The sequence below is a fragment of the Panthera uncia genome, chromosome E1 (genome assembly GCF_023721935.1).
Source record: "Panthera uncia isolate 11264 chromosome E1, Puncia_PCG_1.0, whole genome shotgun sequence".
Lineage (NCBI taxonomy): Eukaryota > Metazoa > Chordata > Mammalia > Carnivora > Felidae > Panthera > Panthera uncia.
Genome location: NC_064814.1, coordinates 52,984,313 through 53,007,078, shown reverse-complemented (window position 1 = coordinate 53,007,078; position 22,766 = coordinate 52,984,313). Strand labels below are relative to the sequence as shown.

Sequence of the window (22,766 nt, the reverse complement as noted above, 5' to 3'; positions counted from 1 at the left end):
ACGTTTATTAACATTATCAATAGAGTGAATTTCTTTCTACTGCCTTCATTTGTGTTTTCTATTAAACACGCTTATTTGTTTTTTTCTCCCATCTTGATTTTTCATCATTCTCATCTTTATCCTTTCCTGATTTTAAAGTTAATTTACTTTGGGGATACCTGGGTGGTTCAGTCACTTCAGTAGAGATCTGACTCTTGATCTCGGCTCAGGTCATGATCTCACATTTCATGAGATTGAGCCCCATGTGGGGCTCTGCACTGTCCATATGGAGCCTGCTTGGGATTCTCTCTATCTGACCCCCCCCCCAACTCATGTGCACACACTCTCTCTTGCTCTGTCTCTCTCAAAATAAACTTTAAAAAAAAAGTTAATTTATTTTATTGATTAACCTTGTTTCATTTATATATGAAAATTATATTTCTTTTTATATGACTTAACAATATATATACTGATTTAACAAAGTCTAATATAAAGGGATATATAGCCTCTCCCAAGACAATATAAGGACTTTAGAATACTTTGATCATCCTTTTCCATCTTCTGTTACTGTTTTATAATATTTTAGTTCTACCTTCTACTTCCTTTTCCTATGATGGTCATTTTTTTAACATTTATCTATTTTTTTTTTAACATTTATTTATTTTCAAGAGACAGAGACACAGTGTGAGTGGGGGAGGGACAGAGAGAGAGAGGGAGACACAGAATCTGAAGCAGGCTCCAGGCTCCAAGCCATCAGTGCAGAGCCCCATGCGGGGCTCGAACCCACAAACCACGAGATCATGACCTAAGCCGTAGTCGGATGCTCAACTGGCAGAGCCCCCAGGCGCCCCTATGGTGGTCATTTTTTATAGCCCTTGTTATTTAGATTAACCACATATTTAAGAAATTCTCAGATCTCATTTCCCCCTTTTGATGTGATCTTCTAATTGAGGCAAATAATTATTTCTTCAAGGGTCTGTGGATAGTAAACTTTCTTTGACATTGACTGCTTCTTCTAAAAGCTCTGGTCTTTCACCGGATCGGAAAATTCTCAACCGTTACGCCTCCAAGTGTTGCTTCTCCCTCGTTCTGTCCTGTATCTCTGTTAAATGTATTCTGAATCTTCTCTGTCTGCCAAGTCTCACAACCTCATACATATTTTTCATCTTTTTCTTTTCTCTCTGAGCTACCTTTGTTCCAATTTCCTCAGATCTGTCTTCTAGTTTTCATCTTCTCCTTCCAGCACTGGTCCATTATTTAACCTGTGCACTGGGTTTTTCATTTAAATAACTGAATTTCTTAAAAAGTCCTAGTGAGTTCATTTTTTTTTCTAGGTAATAGCTGTTCCTCTTTCTAATGTCCCGATTTTATGTTTTTCTTCAGCTCTACTGCTTTTAAACCGAAATAGTTAATGGTGAGTTATAGATTGTTCAGGGATCTTCAGCTCTTGGGATGCTAATCCTCCTGGGAATTTTGGGGGAGTAGATTCTCCTTTTCCCCCTTGGTAACACTTCCTTCTGAAGTTCGTAATTGTTTATGGCAAGCTGATCTTTGAAAAGGATCGTTGTGGTTTGTTTTTTTTTTCCTGTGAGAGTCTCAGAAATTATCATTAGTTTCACTCGTCTGGAGCATAAGGCAGGTCATACTGAGGCTTGTATTTAGTGGCCTCTTCTTTCAGACTCCCTCTCTGACGCTTGGGTCTGTTTCCTCATTTTTACCTGTGATAAGAAATTTTCTGATAATAAACTATTCCATTGAAAGAGATCCTCTTTCAACCTAGATGGATCTAGAGACTTGAATGCTAAGGGAAATGATCAGAGACAGATAAATACCCTATGATCGCGCTCATATGTGGCGTTTTAAAAAATGAAACAAAAAAAGAGAGACAAGCCAAGAAACAGCCTCTTGACTGTAGGGAACAGACTGACGGTCACCAGAGGGGAGGTGGGGGTGGGGGGGCAGTAGGTGATGGGGCCAACAGCACACTTATCTTGATGGGCGCCGGGTGATGTATGGAAGGGTTCAGTCACTGTATTGTACGCCTGAAACTAATATCACGCTCTGTGTTAACTATACGGGAATTAAGGCTTTTTTTTTACTAAAAGGAGAGATCCTCTTTGTGAATTTACATATGAACTCTTTCATAAAAATTAAAACAAAGTTCAATTTATGCTGTTTTCACTGGACTTTCACTGCCTGTAATACTGGTTTATTTTCAAGTAATATATGCATGTGTGTGTGTCTGTGTGTGTATTCTCATGCTTGTGAAAGATCACCTCCTTTCTCACTGATGCTCTATTAAAAATAAAACACACAGCAGGGGCTCCTGGGTGGCTCAGTCAGTTGAGCATCCAACTTTGGCTCAGGTCATGATCTCATGCATGGTTCATGGGTTCAAACCCCGCCTCAGGCTCTACGTGGACAGCTCAGAGCCTGGAGCCTGCTTCCGATTCTGTGTCTCCCTCTCTCTCTGCCCACCCCCACTTCAAAAATGAATAAACATTAAAAAAAAAAAAAACCACAGCAGCTTCCTAATCTTCTAGCTGCTATCCCCACCCAGACCCACCTGCCCCACACACAGACACGGTGTGTGTGAACACAGAGAAGTCAGGCTGACGGGTTGGTGTGAACAACGGACCGCTATTTCTTTCCCTACCAGGTCCAGGAGGCCAGGGTGACGGAAGTGAAAATCAACGAGGCCCGCGAACACTACCGGCCCGCAGCCGCCCGGGCCTCCCTGCTCTACTTCATCATGAATGACCTCAGCAAGATCCATCCGATGTACCAGTTTTCTCTCAAGGTGACCTACACCTGTGGGGTTTTGCATAAACCTGGTCATACAGCCACCCAGCTGTCCGGGAGGGCTTACCCGTGGGCTCCGTGGGCTACGGCAGGTCTATCAGATCAAATCCGGGGGACCTGTGACGGTACCTTCAGACCCACCTTACAGTCCTCATCTCTTTAACTGGGTCACTCAGGACTCACGGGTTATTCCCACAGGATCAGGAGCTGTCCCAGCCTCACTCACTCAGGCGACACGGTGGGTGCTAAGCTTACTGAAGGCAAGGAAGAGAACCAAGAAATATCAGAAGTGGCCCCCCACTGCCCCCCAAAAGAGCTTAAAATACGATAGGGACGATCACAGGTGTGCGTGTCTTTCATAGGGGTTAAGACCAAGGAATGGCGTCAGTCCAGCCTTCAATTAGTTTCCTCGCTACCCTAAGTTCCTCCAGGCGACTGCTTTATGGTTGCCGAAATATTTCTAACACCAAAGGTGTTAGCACATTGTAAGTGCTGACTGCTCTTAACTTACTCATGAAAAAATAAAGCCCTATAAATTTTAAGTGAATCGATGAAAGTCTGTCTTTCTCCCGTAGGGTATGCGCAGTTGAAGACGCATTAGGGATAGTGCAGCATTTCTGAACAACCTCTGTGGTTCGACCTAACAGACAGAGGATGGACACACACACACGTGCACACGCACACACACACACACACAGTCAGAGCTTACACCTCATTCTGCGAAGGGGAACACTTGATGGAGGTCAAGGTGTGGGGTCGGAGGTGAGCAGGTAAGAAATCAGGAGGTCTCCAGTCCCTGGGGCTCATTCAAAGGCAGATGGCATTTTACCATTTCCGGGTCCCCTTCCCTCAACTCAGAGTCTCTGCAGACGAAAGGAATTGTGTTTATATTTGATGCGCTTAAAAGCAATCTAATGCTTGGCCTCGTATTCAGGTCAAAGCAAACGATGAAAGAATCACGAGATGTTTCAAGACAGCGTAAGAGTTAGCATGGTAAGCAGAATAGCTGTAAGAGGGCTCCCCAGTTCTGAGAGTGGCTGAAAAGAAATCAAATGAAACCCAAGAAAAGATGTGTTCGGAAACATGGGGAAAGTTGTTTTGCAGCAATAACACCCTGATCGAGGCTTGTGTTGTCATAGAAGCACTGTTTTTTTTTGGGGGGGGGGGGCATTTGGCCCCCATACTGTTATTAAGACTTGCCAACCAGCTTGATCATCGAGAGCAGATTTAAATGCTTAATGATAAGAAGGTCTTCAGAGGGACTGAAACAACAGTATACTTAGAAACCTTGTGCGATGGGAAGAAAAACCAATCCCTGGGGTCTCCACGATCTTGGCTTTTGTCTGAGGTTGGGTTTTACGGTCGCTGCTCCAGCCACAGATCCCTGTTTCCCAAATGGCTCTGAGCAGGAATATGTCCAAATGTGTCTCTTGGCTTTTACACAACCAGACACTCTTCAAGAGCCAGTTTTGAAAAAGCTGGAGAGCTCATACCAAGGTTAAGATGGAACGGGGGTGCATTGTCATTTTTCTCCAGAACTCAGCCAAAGGCTAAGAGAGGGTTAATGAGGCTTCACTGGCCGAGGGCCAGGGGGTCCTGAGAAAGATAAGACCGCCGGCTGGAAGGCCTATGTCCGTCTGTTTCGTGTCTTCTGTGCAGGGAGGAGGGACCTTGCTCAGAGAGGTGGGGCAGGGAAGAATCAGACAGAAGCAAAGAGCACAGAGCTCTGATCTCAAACCGAAGGCCTGTTGACCTATTTTCAGAGGGCTTTTCACCCTCCTTGGTGGTGAAGATCCAAGAGTCAGGACAACCACTAATCCAGATGCCTGGCTTCCCGTGAAAGTGTGTTGGATTCCAGTACTGAGCCCCCATTCCTTCCACACAGTAGAAGTTGGCTGGAGCTAAGGGGATGGATGGCTCCTCCAGGATCAGCTTCTGCCTCCCTCTGGCCACGTTCCTTCCCCTCGTCCCCGTTTGGTCTCACACACCTGGCCCCTGGGGCATCTGAGTTTGAGACCCTCGGTCTGGAGCATCTCTCATGCTTTGCCCAAGCTCTTTAGGGCACTAGTGGGACACAGTCATTCATTAACAGATCTTTTGAATGCCTATCGTACGTGAAGAGCTGGGCTGGACTCTGGGTTGCTAAGGACTGACTTCCGTCCTCATTGTGCCCACAATCTGGTAGAAAGGACAAGGTGAAACATATATTTTTTAATTTTTAAATGTTTTTATTTACTTTTGAGAGAGGGAGAGAGAGGGTGCAAGCGGGGGAGGGGCAGAGACAGGGAGACGCAGAATCCAAAGCAGTCTCCAGGCTCCGAGCTGTCAGCAAAATCCCGACGTGGGGCTCAAACTCACAAACCATGAGATCATGACCTGAGCCGAAGTCGGACGCTTAACTGACTGAGCCACCCAGGCGCCCCCAAGGTGAAACCTATCTAAGGCGCAAGGCCATGGACAGGGGCCCTAGAAGAGTGACAGGGTGGTTACAGCCAGCCATGAGACCGTGTGCACAACAGATGACCTCCAGGAGGGGGTCATACAAGCAGAGGTCAGCCCAGCGCTGGCTTCCTCCTGGAAGTCAGGAGGATGGGAGTCCCCTTTAGGATGGAACAGAAAAGGGAGCCCAAATTAGCTGAATGTAAAGAAAATGCTAAACGTACCTAAGTCTTTGCATTTTCTTTAGGTCTTTTTTCTGACTCGTGAACCACCTTGTCTAAACTTAGTAGCTGGAGATTCTTTACTGATCACTATCATTTCAATAAAGATAGATTTAGGGAAAAGAAGGCACAGTAACGCCCTGGGGAAAGCTATACACTCAGTCTCTGCAGACTCACTCGCCAGTATAAGTTGTCCAGATTTGTCTGTGTGGACCTGGGGGACATGACCCACCTCCACTGAGCTAATCTCCAGCCTACCAGGTGTGGGCACACATCACCGTGGATTGGGTTGAAGGCAGTCAGAAGATTTTGCTAGGATCATCAAAACTGAATGAAGAAGGGAGTCTGCAAGGGTTTCCTTAACAAGAAACACCATGGAACTTTGAAAAATAGGAGGTCCTATTTTCCCCCCCATTTTGCAACTGAGGAAATCTCGAGATGCAAATTTTATATGGTTTCCACTGAGGTTTAAATACCTGGTGTTGGAAAGACCCAAGACTCCTTTTTTTTCTTCTTCTTCTTTTTTGAAGCCACCAAAGGGCAATAAAGACTGGAAATCTGCATAGCCACGAATTGGAAAGGCCTGATTATATCTTGATTTTTATTTTCTTTAATGACTCATTCTATGCATATCACAAAGTGCAGCATTCCTAATATTGGTTTGTATAAATGCTGTATACGTGTAAACCATGAAAAATTGACTCATATCATTTGTATTTCTTAAGAGACCCTTGATGTTCAGAAGACGTAGCCAAAGCAGGCCTCGCACCCTGCTCTCTGATTCAGGAAGGGTCTATGAAGAAATAAAGGGTGTGTAAAAGGATTCTCCAAATGACTGCAGACTTAATAGGAAGAAAAACAGCACATGAGATTCTGATCATTACCAAAAGGAAAAATAATTAATTTTAAAATATTCTGAGTACCTATTATGTACAAGAGTCTCTTTAAGACAACAGATTTGTCCAACCCATTTTGGTTCTACCATCAGGAATTCTGGAATTTACTGGATAGTGTCACTAATCCCAGCTGGTTATTGTTGACTGTGCTTACCCATTTGTGGGGGTGGTTATCCAACAGAACTTACTAGATCTAATTTAATTATTTTGGTTCCTGGATAGTCACTTTTCACCAGTCAGAACTGTAGGCTCTTGTGTGTATGCCTCATAGCTTTGCCCACATCATGGCAATGTAACAATTCATACGAGCAAACTAAGAAAAGAGCTAATAGAATGTTGTCTTGTTGCCACGGTCCCTTCTTTTAAAAAAAAAATTTTTTTTAATGTTTATTTATTTTTGAGACAGAGAGAGACAGAGCATGAACGGGGGAGGGTCAGAGAGAGAGGGAGACACAGAATCCGAAACAGGCTCCAGGCTCTGAGCCGTCAGCACGGAGCCCGACGTGGGGCTCGAACTCACGGACCGCGAGATCGTGACCTGAGCCGAAGTTGGACGCTTAACTGACTGAGCCACCCAGGCGCCCCAACCACGGTCCCTTCTTGGCAGGATATGCTAGGAAAACATTTCTGAGGCTGGCAAATTACAGTATTCTTCACAGGTGAGTCTACTAGTTACGTATACAGAGAGCTATGTAAATTACCAGTGTCCAACCTCCTGCCCCCAGGCCTTCAGCATCGTCTTCCAGAAGGCAGTGGAGAAGGCCGCTCCGGATGAGAGCCTCAAGGCGCGTGTGACCAATCTGATAGACAGCATCACCTTCTCCGTATACCAGTACACCACACGTGGGCTCTTCGAGTGTGATAAGCTGACCTACCTTGCCCAGCTTACCTTTCAGGTAAAAGTAGAATCAAGAAGTCCAGAAAACACGTCATTTTCCAGTACCCAACCAGCAGGTGTAAAGAAAGTTTGCTTTTTTCACTTCACTTCCCATAGAAGGTGAAGACTGTTAGGCTCTACACAGAGGCATCGGACAAGAAGTTCCAATATGGCGCGTGCATGCTGCCTCACCATTGTCACACTCACGGCAAACATGCCTAATCAACCGTTGTACTCGTTTACCTTGGATGACCTAGGATCCTCCCCAACATTGTCCTCCAGCCGGCCACTAGCCATCAACCCAAGCTGGCACTAAAAATGGAACTCAATGGCCATACCAAAAACTAGATACTTTTTGAGATGCTAGAAGAAATGTAGAGCATCCCTCATTATTTATTTACCTCTAGGGATGTGAGTTTCATGCCCCAACCTTCCCTCAGAATAAGAAATCGCAAATGTCGGGGCGCCTGGGTGGCTCAGTCGGTTAAGCGTCTGACTTCGGCTCAGGGCATGATCTCACGGTTTGTGAGTTCAAGCCCCGCATCAGGCTCTGTGCTGACAGCTCAGAGCCTGGAGCCTGCTTCACATTCTGTGTCTCCCTCTCTCTCTGCCCCTTCCCTGCTCATGCTCTGTCTCTCTCTGTCTCAAAAATAAACAAACATTAAAAAAAAATTTTTTTTAAAGAAATTGCAAATGTCTTTCCATAGCCATAGCAGATTTGGCCTTGAAAAGGTCCTTAAGAACTCTGATTCTCAAGGGCTTGGGGGGCATCAAGGACTTCCAGTGTTAATAAGAAAACCTTGTCTTCCACTTACTCTCAACATCAAAAAGCCACGAGAATTTATTTCCTCGCACTTATCCCTCTAATCATTTAGGTTTGGGAATTTTTTCCATAAGTTAACTGGGAACACGCTTAGATTATCTCGAAGGCCTCTTCCAATTCTAAACACCAGATATGGTATGATGATTTCTGGGCTGACTCTGTTTGCATGTTCCAAAGCCTGAATCCACGGGGGAGTATTAGTGTGGCTCGTCCCTGTCACCCTCTGTATTCCCTCTCCAGCCCAGAAGCATGTGGTGTCATCAGAAGAACTTGGGGCACCTGGCTGGCTCAGTCAGTGGAACGTGTGACTCTTGGTCTTGGGGTCATGAGTTTGAGCCCCACATTGGGTGTAGAGATTACTTCAAAAAATGAAAGGGGCACCTGGGTGGCTCAGTCAGTTGAGCATCCAACTCTTGATTTCGGCTCAGGTCATGATCTCACGGTCATAAGATCAAGACCTGCGTCGGGCTCTGTGCTGACAGCATGGAGCCTGCTCGGGATTCTCTCTCTTCCTCTCTCTCTGCCTCTCCCTCTGCCTCTCCCCTGCTCACACTCGCTCTCTTGCTCTCTCTCTCTCAAAAAAAAAAAAAAACAAAAAAACAAAAAAAAACAAAGGAGGAGGAGAAAGAGAAGAATAAAAAGGTTTCATCAAATTAATCCCACTGCCCTGCTTGCTGGTCACTCCCCTATTCTGGAACCCCTTTAGCATTATTGATTCATTCGTGCATTTCTCTCTTGCATGTGTCCGTATGTGACTTTGACATCCTCCTCAGGCATGTCACTTATATGTGTCATCTTCCCAGATCGCAGAGATGTGCTCCGTGGCATTTAGGACTGATAGACAGAACGCTTGCTAATCAAGGTACCTGGTCACTCACTGTGTGCATTTATGTCACCCTGATGTTGGTGGGTGAATATACACATACCCAGAAGTGATTTGCGCAGATAACCCACTTTCTTTCACTCCACCCTCTTGAACGTTTATTTTTGTTTATTTTGAGAGAGCGAGCAGGGGAGGGATAGAAAGACAGGGAGCGAGAGAATCCCCAGCAGGCTTCACGCTGCCCGCACAGAGCCCCATGCGGGACTCGACCCCACAAACCGTGAGATCATGACCTGAGCCAAGTTAGAGAGTCAGACGCTTAACCGACTGACCCCCCCACCCCAGGTGCCCAGCACTCCACCTTCTTTAAAACAACCAACACTGATGAGCACGCTCTAGGGTTCAAAGCAGCGATGATTACACCGAGTGCAAACCCCCAGATCTCCAGCACCCTGTGACCAGCACCCCTAAAGCATCGTGATATCGTTCTTCCACCTTGCAGATCCTCCTCACGAGCGGGGAAGTAAGTGTGGCCACGCTGGATTTCCTGCTTCGATCTCCGGGGCAGACGGGCGTCACCAGTCCCGTGGGCTTCCTCTCCCATCAGGCCTGGGGTGGCATAAAGGTCAGTAGAAAAGGCCCCTTGAAAAAAGTCAAGTTCTCAGCTCTTGGAGTTTCTCCCCTGACACTTGTCCCCGTGAAGTCGGCGCGGCGCTCCTTGGGGGTTAAACACGGGTGCGCGCCTTCACCTGGCCCCCCACAGCACAGCTCACCCTTCCCGGGCCTGCTGGGAAGGCTGTCAGTGGAACAGGTGCACGCTGGTTCAGGGCTCTGCCCTCAGGATGTGGGGCGACAGGAGGATCCGGGAGCTTCCCTGCCTCAGCCGAGCTGCCTTTCACCTGCCGGCACTGAGGGCTGGACCGCGGGCTCCTCTGTGGGGCCCTCAGGCCGTGTGGGGGTGCTCCAACAGGGCTCCCAGGAACCAGACACCTGCCAGGGCTCTGTTCAGGCACATCCATGCGGGTCCTAACTCAGTGGGGGATGCATCCCAGGCTGGGATTCCTACCGGTTCATAATAGCTCACATCTGTTGAGCACCTGAGAAATGCATTTTATTCTCACGTTCACCCGGGACATCGATGTTCTTTATTCGCATTTAACGCAAAGCATGTTTTCTTTCCATGTTACGCAGCTGAGTGTGGTTGGGATTCTATGAACGTTATTCCACGAAAAGATCACAAAGTATGAGCTTCTTGCTGTAGGGACCATGCCTGCGTTGATGTGACACGATGGGTGTGTGATATGATGCTGAGCAGTGACGATGACTGAGCAGTTTCCCCCTGCAGGGTCCAGGCCACCATCCACGTAGGCAGCCATCAGGTCCACACCTGGATGCTTACACACAGCAGGTGCTGGTGCTTTGGGGACACTGGCATCTGCACGAAATTAATCCTCTTTGTGATTATCCATGTTTGTTGCATGTTACACACAGTTCATAGAACAAAGGACTCTCAAGTGACGGGAGTGGTTCTCTTGCTCTTTACATTTTTTATTAAGTTTTTTAAAATGTTGAGATGATACGAATTCACATGCAAGTATAAGAAATAATAGAAATATCCTTCATACCCTGCATCCCTCCGTGGCAACATCTTGCATTCCTATCTTGGAACATACACCCAGGAAATTTCCATTGATACAATCCACTAATCTGAGTCTGATCTCACTAATTTTTTATGCATTTGTGTGTGTGTGTGTGTGTGTGTGTGCGCGCTTCACATGTGAAGATTCACCCCGGTCAAGGTACAGAACCCCGGTCAAGGTACCACCAAGGTACCACCACCCCGGTCAAGGTACAGAAAATTCCATCACTGTAGGGACCCCTACGCTGCCCTTTATGACCACAACAACCTGATCCCTCCCCTACTGCCTCACACATGGCAACCACTAATCTGTTCTCCGCTTGTACAATTTTGTCCTCCCAAGGACGTTATGTAAATGGAATCCTACAGTATGTAACCTTGGCGGACTGGCTTGTTCACGGAGCATAATTCCCCTGAGAGCCATCCAAGTGGATTCATTTTATAACAGAAGCCCAGAACGTAATATTTATATACACGCTCTCCTCTTCGAAGGAACCATCTTAGGAAATTCGAGGCTAATTTCACTCATGCTGCCTTTGCCCAAAAAATTTTTCTAACTTCTTTTTCAGAGTCCACAGGTATTCTTTGAATCATCTTGAGGGCTGTATCTAAATCAGGATTCATCAAACTTTTTCTGTACGGGGTCACACAGTAAATATTTATGGTTTGAGGGCCAGACTCAGTCACAACTACTCAGCTCTGCCAAAGTCACACGCGATGTGTAAATAAGCGGAAATGGCTGAGTGCCAATAAAACTTTATTTACAAAGACAGGCGGTGGGCCAGATTGGGTCTGCAAGCTATAGTCTGCTGATCCCTGACCGAAACAGCAAAGGTGTGAGTGATTTTCATTTATTAACTGCATTTGTCATTCTGGACCCTGTCTGGCAGATAAGAAGAGGAATAATATACTGGAAAAGAAGTAATGAAGAACTCCATTCACAACAATAACCAAAATAACAAAGTTCCAAGATTTCTAAGAAAAATCATAATAAATGCAGATATTTGTGGAGAAAAACCTAGGGTAGCCAAAATACCATTTGCATAGGTAGTTGTTATAAAAACTATTCATGAAATATTTTTTGTTTTTCTATCAAGTCATTGAATTCTGGTGTGTAGTTTTTACACATACAGCTCATTCTTTTTTTTTTTTTTTAATCTTTATTTTTGAGAGAGAGAAAGAGAGAAAAAAAAGAGCATGAGCAGGGGAGGGACAGACAGAGAGGGAGACACAGAATTTGAAGTGGGCTCCAGGCTCTGAGCTGTCAGCACAGAGCATGATGCAGGGCTCGAACTCACGGACCGCAAGATCATGACCTGAGCCAAAGTTGGACACTTAACCGACTGAGCCACTCAGGAGCCCCACGTACAGCTCATTTCAATTCAGATGTTAACTTTTCATCACAAGCACTGGATATGTATTTAGAGTTCATAAAACTTAGATTTACGATATTGACCTAAGTTGTTCAGAACGTACTTAAAAGTTTTCCAAATTACTAAAGCCAAGTTCCAGCTTCTAAACTTAAATTTAAAAATAATTAAAATTGGGGCAACTAGAATAGCTCAGCAGGAAAAGCATGAGACTTTTGATCTCAGGGTCATGAGTTCGAGCCCTACATTGGGTGTAAAGTTTACTTAAGTAAATAAACTTAAAAAAAAAAACAACAATAATCAAAATTAAGTGCGATTAAAAATGCAATTCCTCAATCACATGAGCCACATTTCATTGGCTCATTGACTACCTTGATGGACAGTGTGGCCCCAGGGCTGAGAATACCGACTCATAGTCTGCTGCCCTTATGGAGGGAATAGATTCTGGAAATCAGTTCTGAATGAGCCCATTTGCAGAACCGGAGTAATGATGGACTGGTTAACACAGGCTCTGGAGCCAGACATTCCTGGGTTCAAGTTCTAGTTGGAGTGTGTGTGGCCTCTGGCATATGATCTCATTCCTCTGAACCTTTCTTTCCTTATCTGCAAAATGGCTATTATAATACCCACCTCCTAGGGCTCCGTTGAACAGATAGTAAATGGTCAGTAAATGGAAAGTACTTGTGATTATAGTTATGGTTATGGCCATGGCATTAGTTTCCTAGAGCTGCTATCACAAAGTACTACAGCCTGGGTCCTCTCGCAGTTCTGGAATCTGGAAGTCTGGAATTAAAATGTCAGCGGCGTCATTGTCCCTCCAGAGTCTCTAGGAGAGGATCCTTCTTTGCCTTTTCCAGCTTCCAGTGGCTCTGGGTATTCCTTGGCTTGTGGCGGCCTCAGTCCATCCCCACAGTGTTCACATGTCATCTTCGCTCTGTGTGTCTTGGCATCTTCTGTCCTAAGAACACCAGTCGTACTGGGTTATGGCCCACCCTGGTGACCTCATCTCATTTTGATCACACCTGCAAAGACCCTACCTCCAACTATAAGGTCACACACAAGTCTGGGAAGTTAGCCCTTCGGCCCATCTTTCTGGGGAACACAGCTCACCCCATAATAGTTATGATTATTAATTACCCGGCTGTGGGGTGTATATATTGCTGTGGTTGATGGGCATCGTGCCTGATGGAACTTGTCCACTGAAGGTGAAACCTTGAGGAACTGTGAGTCTGGAATTCCAGTCCAGCTTGCCTTTCCCTGTGCTACGCCACAAAGCCCTCCGCAGCAAAAGTCATAAAGAATAAATGACTCGAAAGCACACCCTACCACTTTCACTTGACATTACTCAACTCGAAAGCTCCTGTGCCACCCAGTTCCGTTTCTCTTTCCACAAGACGGATTGTTTGCTCCGCTTCGCTTCTCCGTTTGGTTGTGTGGGCTAAGCTCGTCTGGCTGGTCGAAGCCTTTTACAAATGAGCGCTTAGCTTTCTCTCTCGTTCTCTGAGTTGCGTGAGGTAGGGCAGCAAAAGGCCACCCCCGTCCCGCTCAAGCACGGGGCAGGATGTCAGCAGGTGGAACAAAATATGATGCGTAGTACACATCACCAAAGCCTTTGATCAGCGCTCCTTTTAAGTGTTGGGTTGAATGTTAGCCTGAAGACATAAATACAACTGCATAGGATATGACTTACCAAACAAAAGTTTTTAGTTCTATCTGATGAGGAAGGTTGCTTGCCTTGTTTCCCCCAGAAGAACTAATAATCAGGTAATGAGCGAACTCTTTGAGATAAAAGACTCCTTTTATGATTATCCTTTGTGAGGATGTTTTAAGTCTCACCAAATGCTGAGCCGGAAGGTAATGGCACGTCCCTTTCTCCATTATAAAATCTCTTCGATGATGCACGCCTTTGTCAGAGTCTGAAAGGACCTCTCCCTTCCACTCTGGACGCCAATTTGCACAGTTGTATTTTGCTGCACAGCCCAATGTAATTAGGTTAATTAGTCATTTCCATTTAGCTTATTAGAAGGCTAGAAATCCCTTTGCCTCATTTGGAAGATTAAATGTTGCAATTGTGCTCAACCCAGAGCCTCAAGAAAGCGTGTTTCAGACCCAGTCATGGCAGCTGGGAACGCTGATCAGGGCATAATGTGCTCAGTTTTGTGGTATCGCCCGAGGGGGTAACGGGCCCGCCGAAGGGTTAATGGTGATGCCAGCTGGGAGCAGGGGTGAAGCTGTAAGAAGATGGGAGTCGGTTCCTCAGCCCAGAGAGAAGTAATTACAGTAGCAGCAGCTTTTCGCAGCCTGTCAAGAGCCCTCCTGCTGGCGGCCCAGATGTCAAACTTTATTAATTGAGCACTTGCTAAGCGCCAGGCAGCCTGCTAGTTCCAAGGCTTTCAGAGACGCCTAAGAAAGTCCTTGCCCGCAGGGAACTCACAGTCTTGCGGGAGTGACAGGCAAGTAAACCAGGTGGGGGGATTCAGTAACTGCAGGAACCCCAAGGAAGCAGCAGGGAGGGCGTTACTGTCTTCAAAGCACTCGTTTCTACATTAGAATGTGAGCAATGGTATTGCATGGCCTCATTATCCAAGTGGGAAAATCAAAGCCCACAGTCTCTGAGTCGCAAGAGGCTTGTGGGGCGGTGGTGCTGGGACCAGAGCCTTCCACTCCTGGCTCCCCCTTCCCCGTGCTACACACCACTCCCCCTGGCCCCCACCTCTCAATAGAGTGACATGCACCCCCTGCTTAGTGGCCAAGGTCAAGTGGGGCAGGGGGTGGGGGGGGACACAGAGCCCGTGTGAAAGGGCACGTGAAGACAGGACCTGTGTTCATCCACATGGGAAATGGGACTTGGCAAGCCCAGACTAAGGGTCTATGTCCTTCTCTAGCTTTACCTGCCCCGGGTCACCCGTAAGACCCCTCTGCTGCTGACACACTGCTTTCTGACAGGCCCCCCTTCCCCTTTCCAGACTTTGACTCTCCTTGACCCCACCCCATTAAATGCCCTTCCCTTTTCTCTCCCTCCATCTCTGCCCAACAGAATTCTACTTACATCCGAAGGCCTCCCTCATCTGTCCTTTCTCCTTAACTTAGGACTGCAAGTTCCTTGAAGGCGTGTGTCCTTTTTTTTTTTTTTTTTTTTTTTTTTACCTTTGTACCCCCAAGTGCCTGGCATGAAGCATTCAATAAATGTTGAATGGATGGATGGATGGATGGACGAACAGATGAATTCAAATAGCAAGAAGGTATTGGGATACTTAAAATTCATGGCATTGTGGTAGATGCTTTGGACATACTCTACCTTTTAATCTCATGGAAGAGACCAAATGTATAAGCAGAGTCAAGTAATAATGGAAAGAATTGCAGAAAAGCGTCCAAGTGACTAATGTTTATGTGGGCATTCTCAAGGAATGGGATGGGATGAACCACCACACAAAATTTGGTTTTGACATCAAGACTGATGATGCCACGCACATACCAAGAGAGTATTAAAAAATGTATTACTCACATGGCATCTGGGTGGCTCAGTCGGTTAAGCATCCAACTTCGGCTGAGGTCATGATCTTATGGTCTGTGGGTTCGAGCCCCACGTCGGGCTCTGTGCTGACAGCTCAGAGCCTGGAGCCTGCTTCGGATTCTGTGTCTCCCTCTCACTCTGCTCCTCCCCCGCTCACGCACTTGCTCTCTGTCTCTGTCTCTCTCTCAAAAATGAATAGGGGCGCCTGGGTGGCGCAGTCGGTTAAGCGTCCGACTTCAGCCAGGTCACGATCTCGCGGTCCGTGAGTTCGAGCCCCACGTCAGGCTCTGGGCTGATGGCTCGGAGCCTGGAGCCTATTTCCAATTCTGTGTCTCCCTCTCTCTCTGCCCCTCCCCCGTTCATGCTCTGTCTCTCTCTGTCCCAAAAATAAATAAAAAACGTTGAAAAAAAAATTTTTTTTAAATGAATAAACATTAAAAACCAAATTTGAAAATGGCTTGAGAGAGCCAAGGAAGGAGACCACTTTGGTTTTTGGTTTTTTTGTTTTATTTATTTATTATTATTATTATTTTTAGTAGTTTAAGGTTGGGGCAGGGGTATTTCTGTATGTGAGCAGGAGTTTACAGGGTTCGGCTTCCCTCCAGCACCCGAGGAGGGAGTACCAAGACTTACTTATCAGCTTGCCTGGATGTGGAGGAGAAGAAGAAGGTGTGGGGTGGTGGCAGGGGAGTGGATAAGGCTTTAAAGCTGTCAGCTACCAAACATCTGAACCTTGAATCAGACCCTTTGTTAAAGATTTCAACACTGTGAGTAGTTCAAGTAACCCACGCAAGAAGGATGGGAAGGCTCTGTGTTTCTCTGTGAGAGAGGAGGTACCTGAGAGAGGTTGCTGATTATGAACAGGACTGTAACAACATGTAGAATCTTACCACATGCTAATCGTGACCAGCACAAGAAAAGGAAGGAGTGGAATTTGGGGGAGGAGAGATCAAGGATCTCTCGCATGATGAAAGTAGTGTAGACAAAGAGTTGAGTTGGGAATGAGTCCGGCACAGTTCCAGGGTTGGGCACTGATACTCTTGGACAGAGTAGGAGGGAAGAAGGACACCCGGTTCCCCGGATGGATCGGAAGGAAACGCTAGATGAAAACGTTTGATTACTAAGTTGCGTATTTGGACTTAGTCCTTATTGGAAGCAGGCAACTCATGGAAATTTCAGTGTTGGCATTCACACAAAGTCAGTATCTAGAGGCACCTTGAGGGAGAACTTGAGTTGCCAGCAGAATGAGTATTGAGATAAAAGGAAGGAGTCAGAGACTTGAAATGTCTGGGCTCCGTGAACAGAAAAGTCCTGGTATCTTTTCTTGTCCCTCTTCCCAATCAATACCCTGCAGGAAGGTGCAGTTCAATGTGCTACTGATAATAATCCACTTTATTTGCTAACCCTTGCACACTGTTAGTACAGTTTGCTGAGGCGACTTGATCAAAACACCTCCTTTTCTTTGAGCTTACTTGGGGGGAAGATCCAAGATTCCAGACGCGAGTATGAACGAGACAGAATTACGTCTATACTCGTATCTCGTTCCTTGACACCTTCCCCCCGCCCTCAACGCATTGAAAACTATAGCTTTCTGGAGAAACTGTATTTCACAGCAAGATCCTCCAAAATGTCACAGGCACTTTCATCAATGGAAGAATTCTGTAATCTGGATCGAGACATTGAGGGATCCGCCAAGAGTTGGAAGAAGTTTGTGGAATCGGAATGTCCTGAGAAGGAGAAGTTTCCACAGGAGTGGAAGGACAAGACAGCCCTACAGCGCCTCTGTATGATGAGAGTCATGCGGCCTGACCGGATGACCTACGCCATACGGTACGGGACAGGGGACAGTGGGGAGCCCCAGGCTGGGCGTGGGGCAGTCTCAACGTGGCCAGATTGGCAGAGCTGAGCACAAAGGTCATGTGTTTCTAGTCACAGGGGTCTTGGTACCAACATCCAAAATCCAGTAAGGCCTGTTGCCCTGTGTCTGCCATGTATTTTCTTAATAGCTAAGTGGACAACTTGGAAAGAGGTGAGCCCATCCATATCAGCATTGAGAAGGCTGCTGGTCACATCTGTTGTGCTGGGAGATGATGGTACCCAGAGAAGAGCTGGAAGGATCACCCATAGCAGGAAGAACATCTCTCCGACCGCAAAGAAGGGAGACAGCGATATTTGTGCCTTTAGCTGAGGTGGTAGGATGATGGTGGAAAATTGAGAACTGTGTCTAATGACGTCTGTGTTCATCAGTTGAGTCTGTGTGTGAGAGGAGGTGGCAGGGTTAGAGATTTGAGAAGGGCGCAGAGTTTGAAATAGAATCTGTGACAAGTGGGAGAGAAGACCCACCAGGGAAACCCAAAGAATTCTGAGCAGCATTGAGAGCCCACCTAGTTAAGATCATGTATTTACAATGGCACCTGTCTTCATCAATGGTTCCCTGTGGCAACGTCCAACCACCCAGGTGTAGATTCAGAGTTAAGTTAGTCTGGAGCACAGCCTGGGGCTGGGTGGTGGGAACAAGAATTCTTGAGGTGGGCAGTAATGGTATTGGCATGATGAAAGTGTTCTAATTCTGGATTATGGTGAAGGCTGTACAATTCAGTAAACTTATTAACAATTATTGAATACTACACTTAAAATCGACAAATGTTATGCTATCAATTATACCCCAAGACGTTTTTTAGTTTTTTTCAAGGTTATAGGCCATGGAGTCTACACTGGATAGGAAAGAGGAGAAGAGCGTAAGGGGACGGTTAAGAAACAAAACAGAGAAGCCACAGTGCTGAAAATCCTCCATTTGTGGTGGCACCAACACAGGGAAGGAACAGGTGGAATAAGGGTCAGTTGCTAAATCGCTGACGGAAGGTTTTCGGCAGAGAGTGGAATGTTTCCATTGAAGGTTTCAGATGTAGACAAAGCCCTTCAGTAATGACAGGATAAAATGTGGCCACAAAACCAGGTGGCTGAATTGAGGAAAAAATGAAGACAGAGGAACTGGAAGATTATCCATGTGGATGTTGATGTCACTCAGGCTGGTGGAGAGAAGGTCCGTGAGCCAAGCGTTCAGGGTAGAGCGACAAGTGGAACAGTAGATGACGTCAATGTGCAGGGGATGTGGTGATGCAGCATGGGGAATGGAGAGTCCACGGAGCCTCGAGAATGGAGAAGTCATGGTTTGCAAAGAGTAATCATCAGTGAGGAGAACCATGATCCCACCTCACCGTCCTGAGATATAGGTCAGAGGTAGGAGAATGAACCCCACTGTGGAGACTACAAGGAAGCAGTGTCCTTGGGGAAGAGTTAAGGCCAAGAGTTGGGCCAGATGGTCAACCAAGTGGTTGCAGGTGAAAGGTTTGTTCGGCGGAAGACAGGGCAGTGTGGAAAGGAACATTGACGAGTGGAGTAGGATGAAAGGAAATAGACATTGATAGAGTATGACAGCACAGGAAAGCAGAGGCCTTGCATCTTGAGCTGAGATAGAGGACCGAGACAGAAGACCACAGGGATACGGAGTGTGGAGGGTCCAGCTGCCTGCAAGCTTTCTGAAAGCATTGATCTTGGTGGCGTTCCAATGGATGGTGGTGATGTCACGGGACATCCAAGCTTCACAGAGAAGGTGACAGTGGCCTGGATGTATGAGGATTCAGAAAGAGCCCTGATCTAGGACAGCGGGCCAGCCATGGTTGTGCATGTTGACTTAACAATGAGGCACCTGGAAGTTGGTCTCACCTCTGTGACTACCACGCCCATGACCTTGAGTGCATCCTTCCATGTCTATACGCCTCCATTTCTCAAGTGTTTGCTATTTTGTGACTGACATACACATGCACTTCTTTTCTGGCAGAGATTTTGTTGAAGAGAAGTTGGGAAGCAAGTACGTGGCGGGAAGAACGCCAGACTTTGCGGCCTCGTTTGAGGAATCAGGACCAGCCACACCCATGTTTTTTATCCTGTCTCCAGGCGTGGACCCCCTGAAAGATGTGGAAAATCAAGGTGAGAAAAACTCATCTTAGGGGTGCCTGGGTGGCTCAGTCACTTAAGTGTCCAACTTCAGCTCAGGTCACGATCTTGTGGTTCATGAGTTCGATCCCCGCATCAGGCTCTGTGCTGACAGCTCAGAACCTGGAGCCTGCTTCAGATCCTGTGTCTCCCTCTCTCTCTGCCCCTCCCCCACTTACGCTCTGTCTCTCTCTACCTCTCAAAAATAAACAAAGATTGAAAAAAAGAAGAAGAAAAAGACAAACTCATCTTGGAGCCAAGGCCGCACCTGCCCCGTGAACTTCCACTCTTTGCATCCGGCAGTCTCTCTTCTCTAGACCCCAAGTTCATGAGGCAGTACTCAGTATTTGCTAACATACAGAAATCAGGGTCCTTGGAAACCAACACCAGGGGATTATCACCAGAGAAGGGACCATCCAGGGTGGGACACGGTAGAGTCCTGAGGACACTGGCAGGGTCCTGAGGAGACCTTGCCCTGCCACCCACCCATCTCTCACCGCACCCCCACCCCGCCCCGCCCCACCTTACTTGGGCCGGAGCAATCTTTCTGAAACACAGGTCTCACCCTGCTCTTCACGGCCTCTGATTGCCCTGAGAAGAAAGTCCAAACTCCTTAATGTGTCTCACAGGGAACTTCCTCCTCCCGTCCCTCCCTATTTCTCCAGCTTGCTTCCCAGCATTAGTTTCCTGTCGCTGCTGTAATGAATTACTACAAACCTGGAGGCTTGAAACAACACTAATTTATTATTTTACAGTTCTGGAGATCAGAAATCATAAATGGGTCTTACCGCCTCCCTCTTTTCCTTATAAGAACTCCTATGATTATATTGAGCCCACTTGGATAATCCAGGATAACCTCCCCATCTTGAGGGCCTTAATTAACTCACATTGTAGAGTCCCCTCTGCTGAGGATTAGGACGTGGACATCCTTGGGGGTCCATCATTCTGTCCACATTTCCCTACTCGCCTCTTTTGCATTCTACATGGCAGCCATTTCATTCTCCCAAGCCTGCCGTTTCCCTTCCTGGATCCCCTTCACCAGGCTAGCCTCTATTCATCCTTCAGACACCAATTTCAATGTCACCATCTCCAGGAAGACCTACTTGGCTTTCAAGGTCCTTGGTTCCCCCTCCCATGTGCTCCTAGAGTGCCCTTCTTTATGTACATCACCTTGTACTTGTCTAGTGACTGCTGTGTCTTCGTGAGAGGGTGAGAGCTCCTTGGGAACAGGTGTCCTTTTTGCCGGAGTGTCCCCACTTCCTAGGACGGTGAGGGGTACTAAAGAAATATGTACGTTCGATGAAAGAATGAGCAAATGAACGACTAATCAAAACCATCACACTGGCCAAACGACACCATTTTGCAAAGTTAAATAAAGACCCGACAGGTTGGAACCAGCTCCAAGAGCAGTCCATTCATTTACACAGTGAGAGAACTCTACAGCATGCCTAGTGTTGGGGGGTGGTTGAGAAGAAGCTAACTTGGGTCCTAAAGAATGGATAGGGTCTACAGCAGGGAAAGAATTGTCTTATTCACTAATTTTATGTGTATGTGTGTTTCTGTAGTCTCCTGATAATTTCAAGTGACACTTGCACATTTTTAAAATACAGTAAAACCTTGGGCTACAAGTAACTTGCTCTGTGAGGGTTCCACAAGACAAGCAAACATTTCTAATAATTTTTAACTTGAGAAAAGAGCCATGTCTTGTAATGCAAGTAGCACATGACGTCGAACGTCACATGATCACAACTGAGCCAATGGGTTTTGAAATTCGCTTTGATACACGAGTGCTTTGGATTACAAGTATGTTTCCAGAACAAATTATGCTCGCAAAGGTTTTACTGTATAGATAATACAGACTTTAAAATGAAAACCAACATTTCCTGGCTCCAGTCCTTCCCATACCCTGTCTCCCTTTTCAGACACATTTTGTTTTGTTTTGTTTTGTTTTGCTTTATTATTTTATCTTATTTTAATTTAATTTATTTTATTTTACTTTATCTTATCCTATTTTTGCCTATTTCTAAATTTAGTTCTGGGAACTGCTTCTCTATTACCTACTAATCTTCCGCCCATTTCTTCACTGGATTATTTGGTTTTGGGGTGTTGAGTTTGATAAGTTCTTTACAGATTTTGGACACTAACCCTTTATCCAATATGTCATTTGCAAATATCTTCTCCCATTCTGTCAGTTGCCTTTTAGTTTTGCTAATTGTTTCCTTCGCTGTTCAGAAGCTTTTTATTTTGATGAGGTCCCAATAGTTTATTTTTGTTTTTGTTTCCCTTGCCTCTGGAGACGTATTGAGGAAGAAGTTGCTGCAGCTGAGGTCAAAGAGGTTTTTTCCTGCTTTCTCCTCTAGGGTTTTGATCGTTTCCTGTCTCACATTCAGGTCCTTCACCCATTTTGGGTTTATTTTTGTGTTTGGTGTAGGAAAGTGGTCCAGGTTCATTCTTCTGCATGTCGCTGTCGAGTTTTCCCAGGACCATTTGCTGAAGAGACAGTCTTTATTCCATTGGATATTCTTTCCTCCTTTGTCAAAGATTAGTTGGCCATACGTTTGTGGGTCCATGTCTGGGTTCTCTATTCTGTTCCATCGATCTGAGTGTCTGTTTTTGTGCCAGTATCCTACTAATCTATCACTAGTTTTAAATTGATCAATTCTAGATATCTATTTATTCCCTGATATAAAAAATAAGAATTTGGCTCCCACTGATGCCCACTAGGACTCTCTACTTTCTACCACATTTTTAACAGCTTTACTGAGATATAATTCACACGCTATATTCACCCACTTCAAGTATACAATTCAAAGTTTGCTTATATTTTCACAAGGCCATGTGACCATCACCACACTCTAATTTTAGCAAATTTGTGTCTCTCTGCACCCCCCCAAAAAAATTCTAGATCTCTTAGTGAGCACTTCTGTTCCATCTTATGTCCTCCCGAGTCCCCACCAATTTACTTTCTGGCTCTAAAAATGTGCCTGTTTTGAACATCTCCTAGAAATAAAATCATATACTGTAGGGTCTTTTGTTGCTGGCTTGTTTTACTTAGCATAATATTTTCAAGGCCCATCCATGTTTTTGCCGTAGCATGTTGATGGCATGAGCCATCAACATAGAATGTCTTGCCATTTGTTAAGGTCTTCTTTAATTTCTTTGATTAATATTTTGTAGTTTGGGGTGTAAAGTCTTGCATTTTTTTAATTGAATAATAGTTAACCTACAGGGTTATATTCGTTTCAGGTGTATAACATGTATATTTTTGTATATTGATCTTCTATCCTGCAACCTTGCTGAACTTGTTTATTAGTTCCAATAATGTTTGTGAATTCCTTGGGTTTGTTTGTTTTTGTTTTTGTTTTTAGATACAAGTTTATGTGATCT

The 22,766-nt window shown here is 45.7% G+C and overlaps 1 protein-coding gene across 2 annotated transcripts in view; it reads left to right on the top strand.

The window, feature by feature from the left end:
* Window positions 1–22,766, top strand: part of LOC125927583 (dynein axonemal heavy chain 9-like) — a 170,665-nt gene that overhangs the window by 97,636 nt on the left and 50,263 nt on the right. The window contains exons 20-25 of one of the 2 annotated variants that reach the window (XM_049638085.1): window positions 2,639–2,779; window positions 7,063–7,233; window positions 9,363–9,485; window positions 17,020–17,213; window positions 19,225–19,373; window positions 20,565–20,759. In XM_049638085.1, coding sequence (XP_049494042.1) covers window positions 2,639–2,779; window positions 7,063–7,233; window positions 9,363–9,485; window positions 17,020–17,213; window positions 19,225–19,373; window positions 20,565–20,584 — 798 coding nt within the window. In that variant the 3' untranslated portion in view covers window positions 20,585–20,759. Of the gene's footprint in view, window positions 1–2,638; window positions 2,780–7,062; window positions 7,234–9,362; window positions 9,486–17,019; window positions 17,214–19,224; window positions 19,374–20,564; window positions 20,760–22,766 lie in introns of those variants that run through there. The other variant, XM_049638084.1, reaches the window with a different exon arrangement.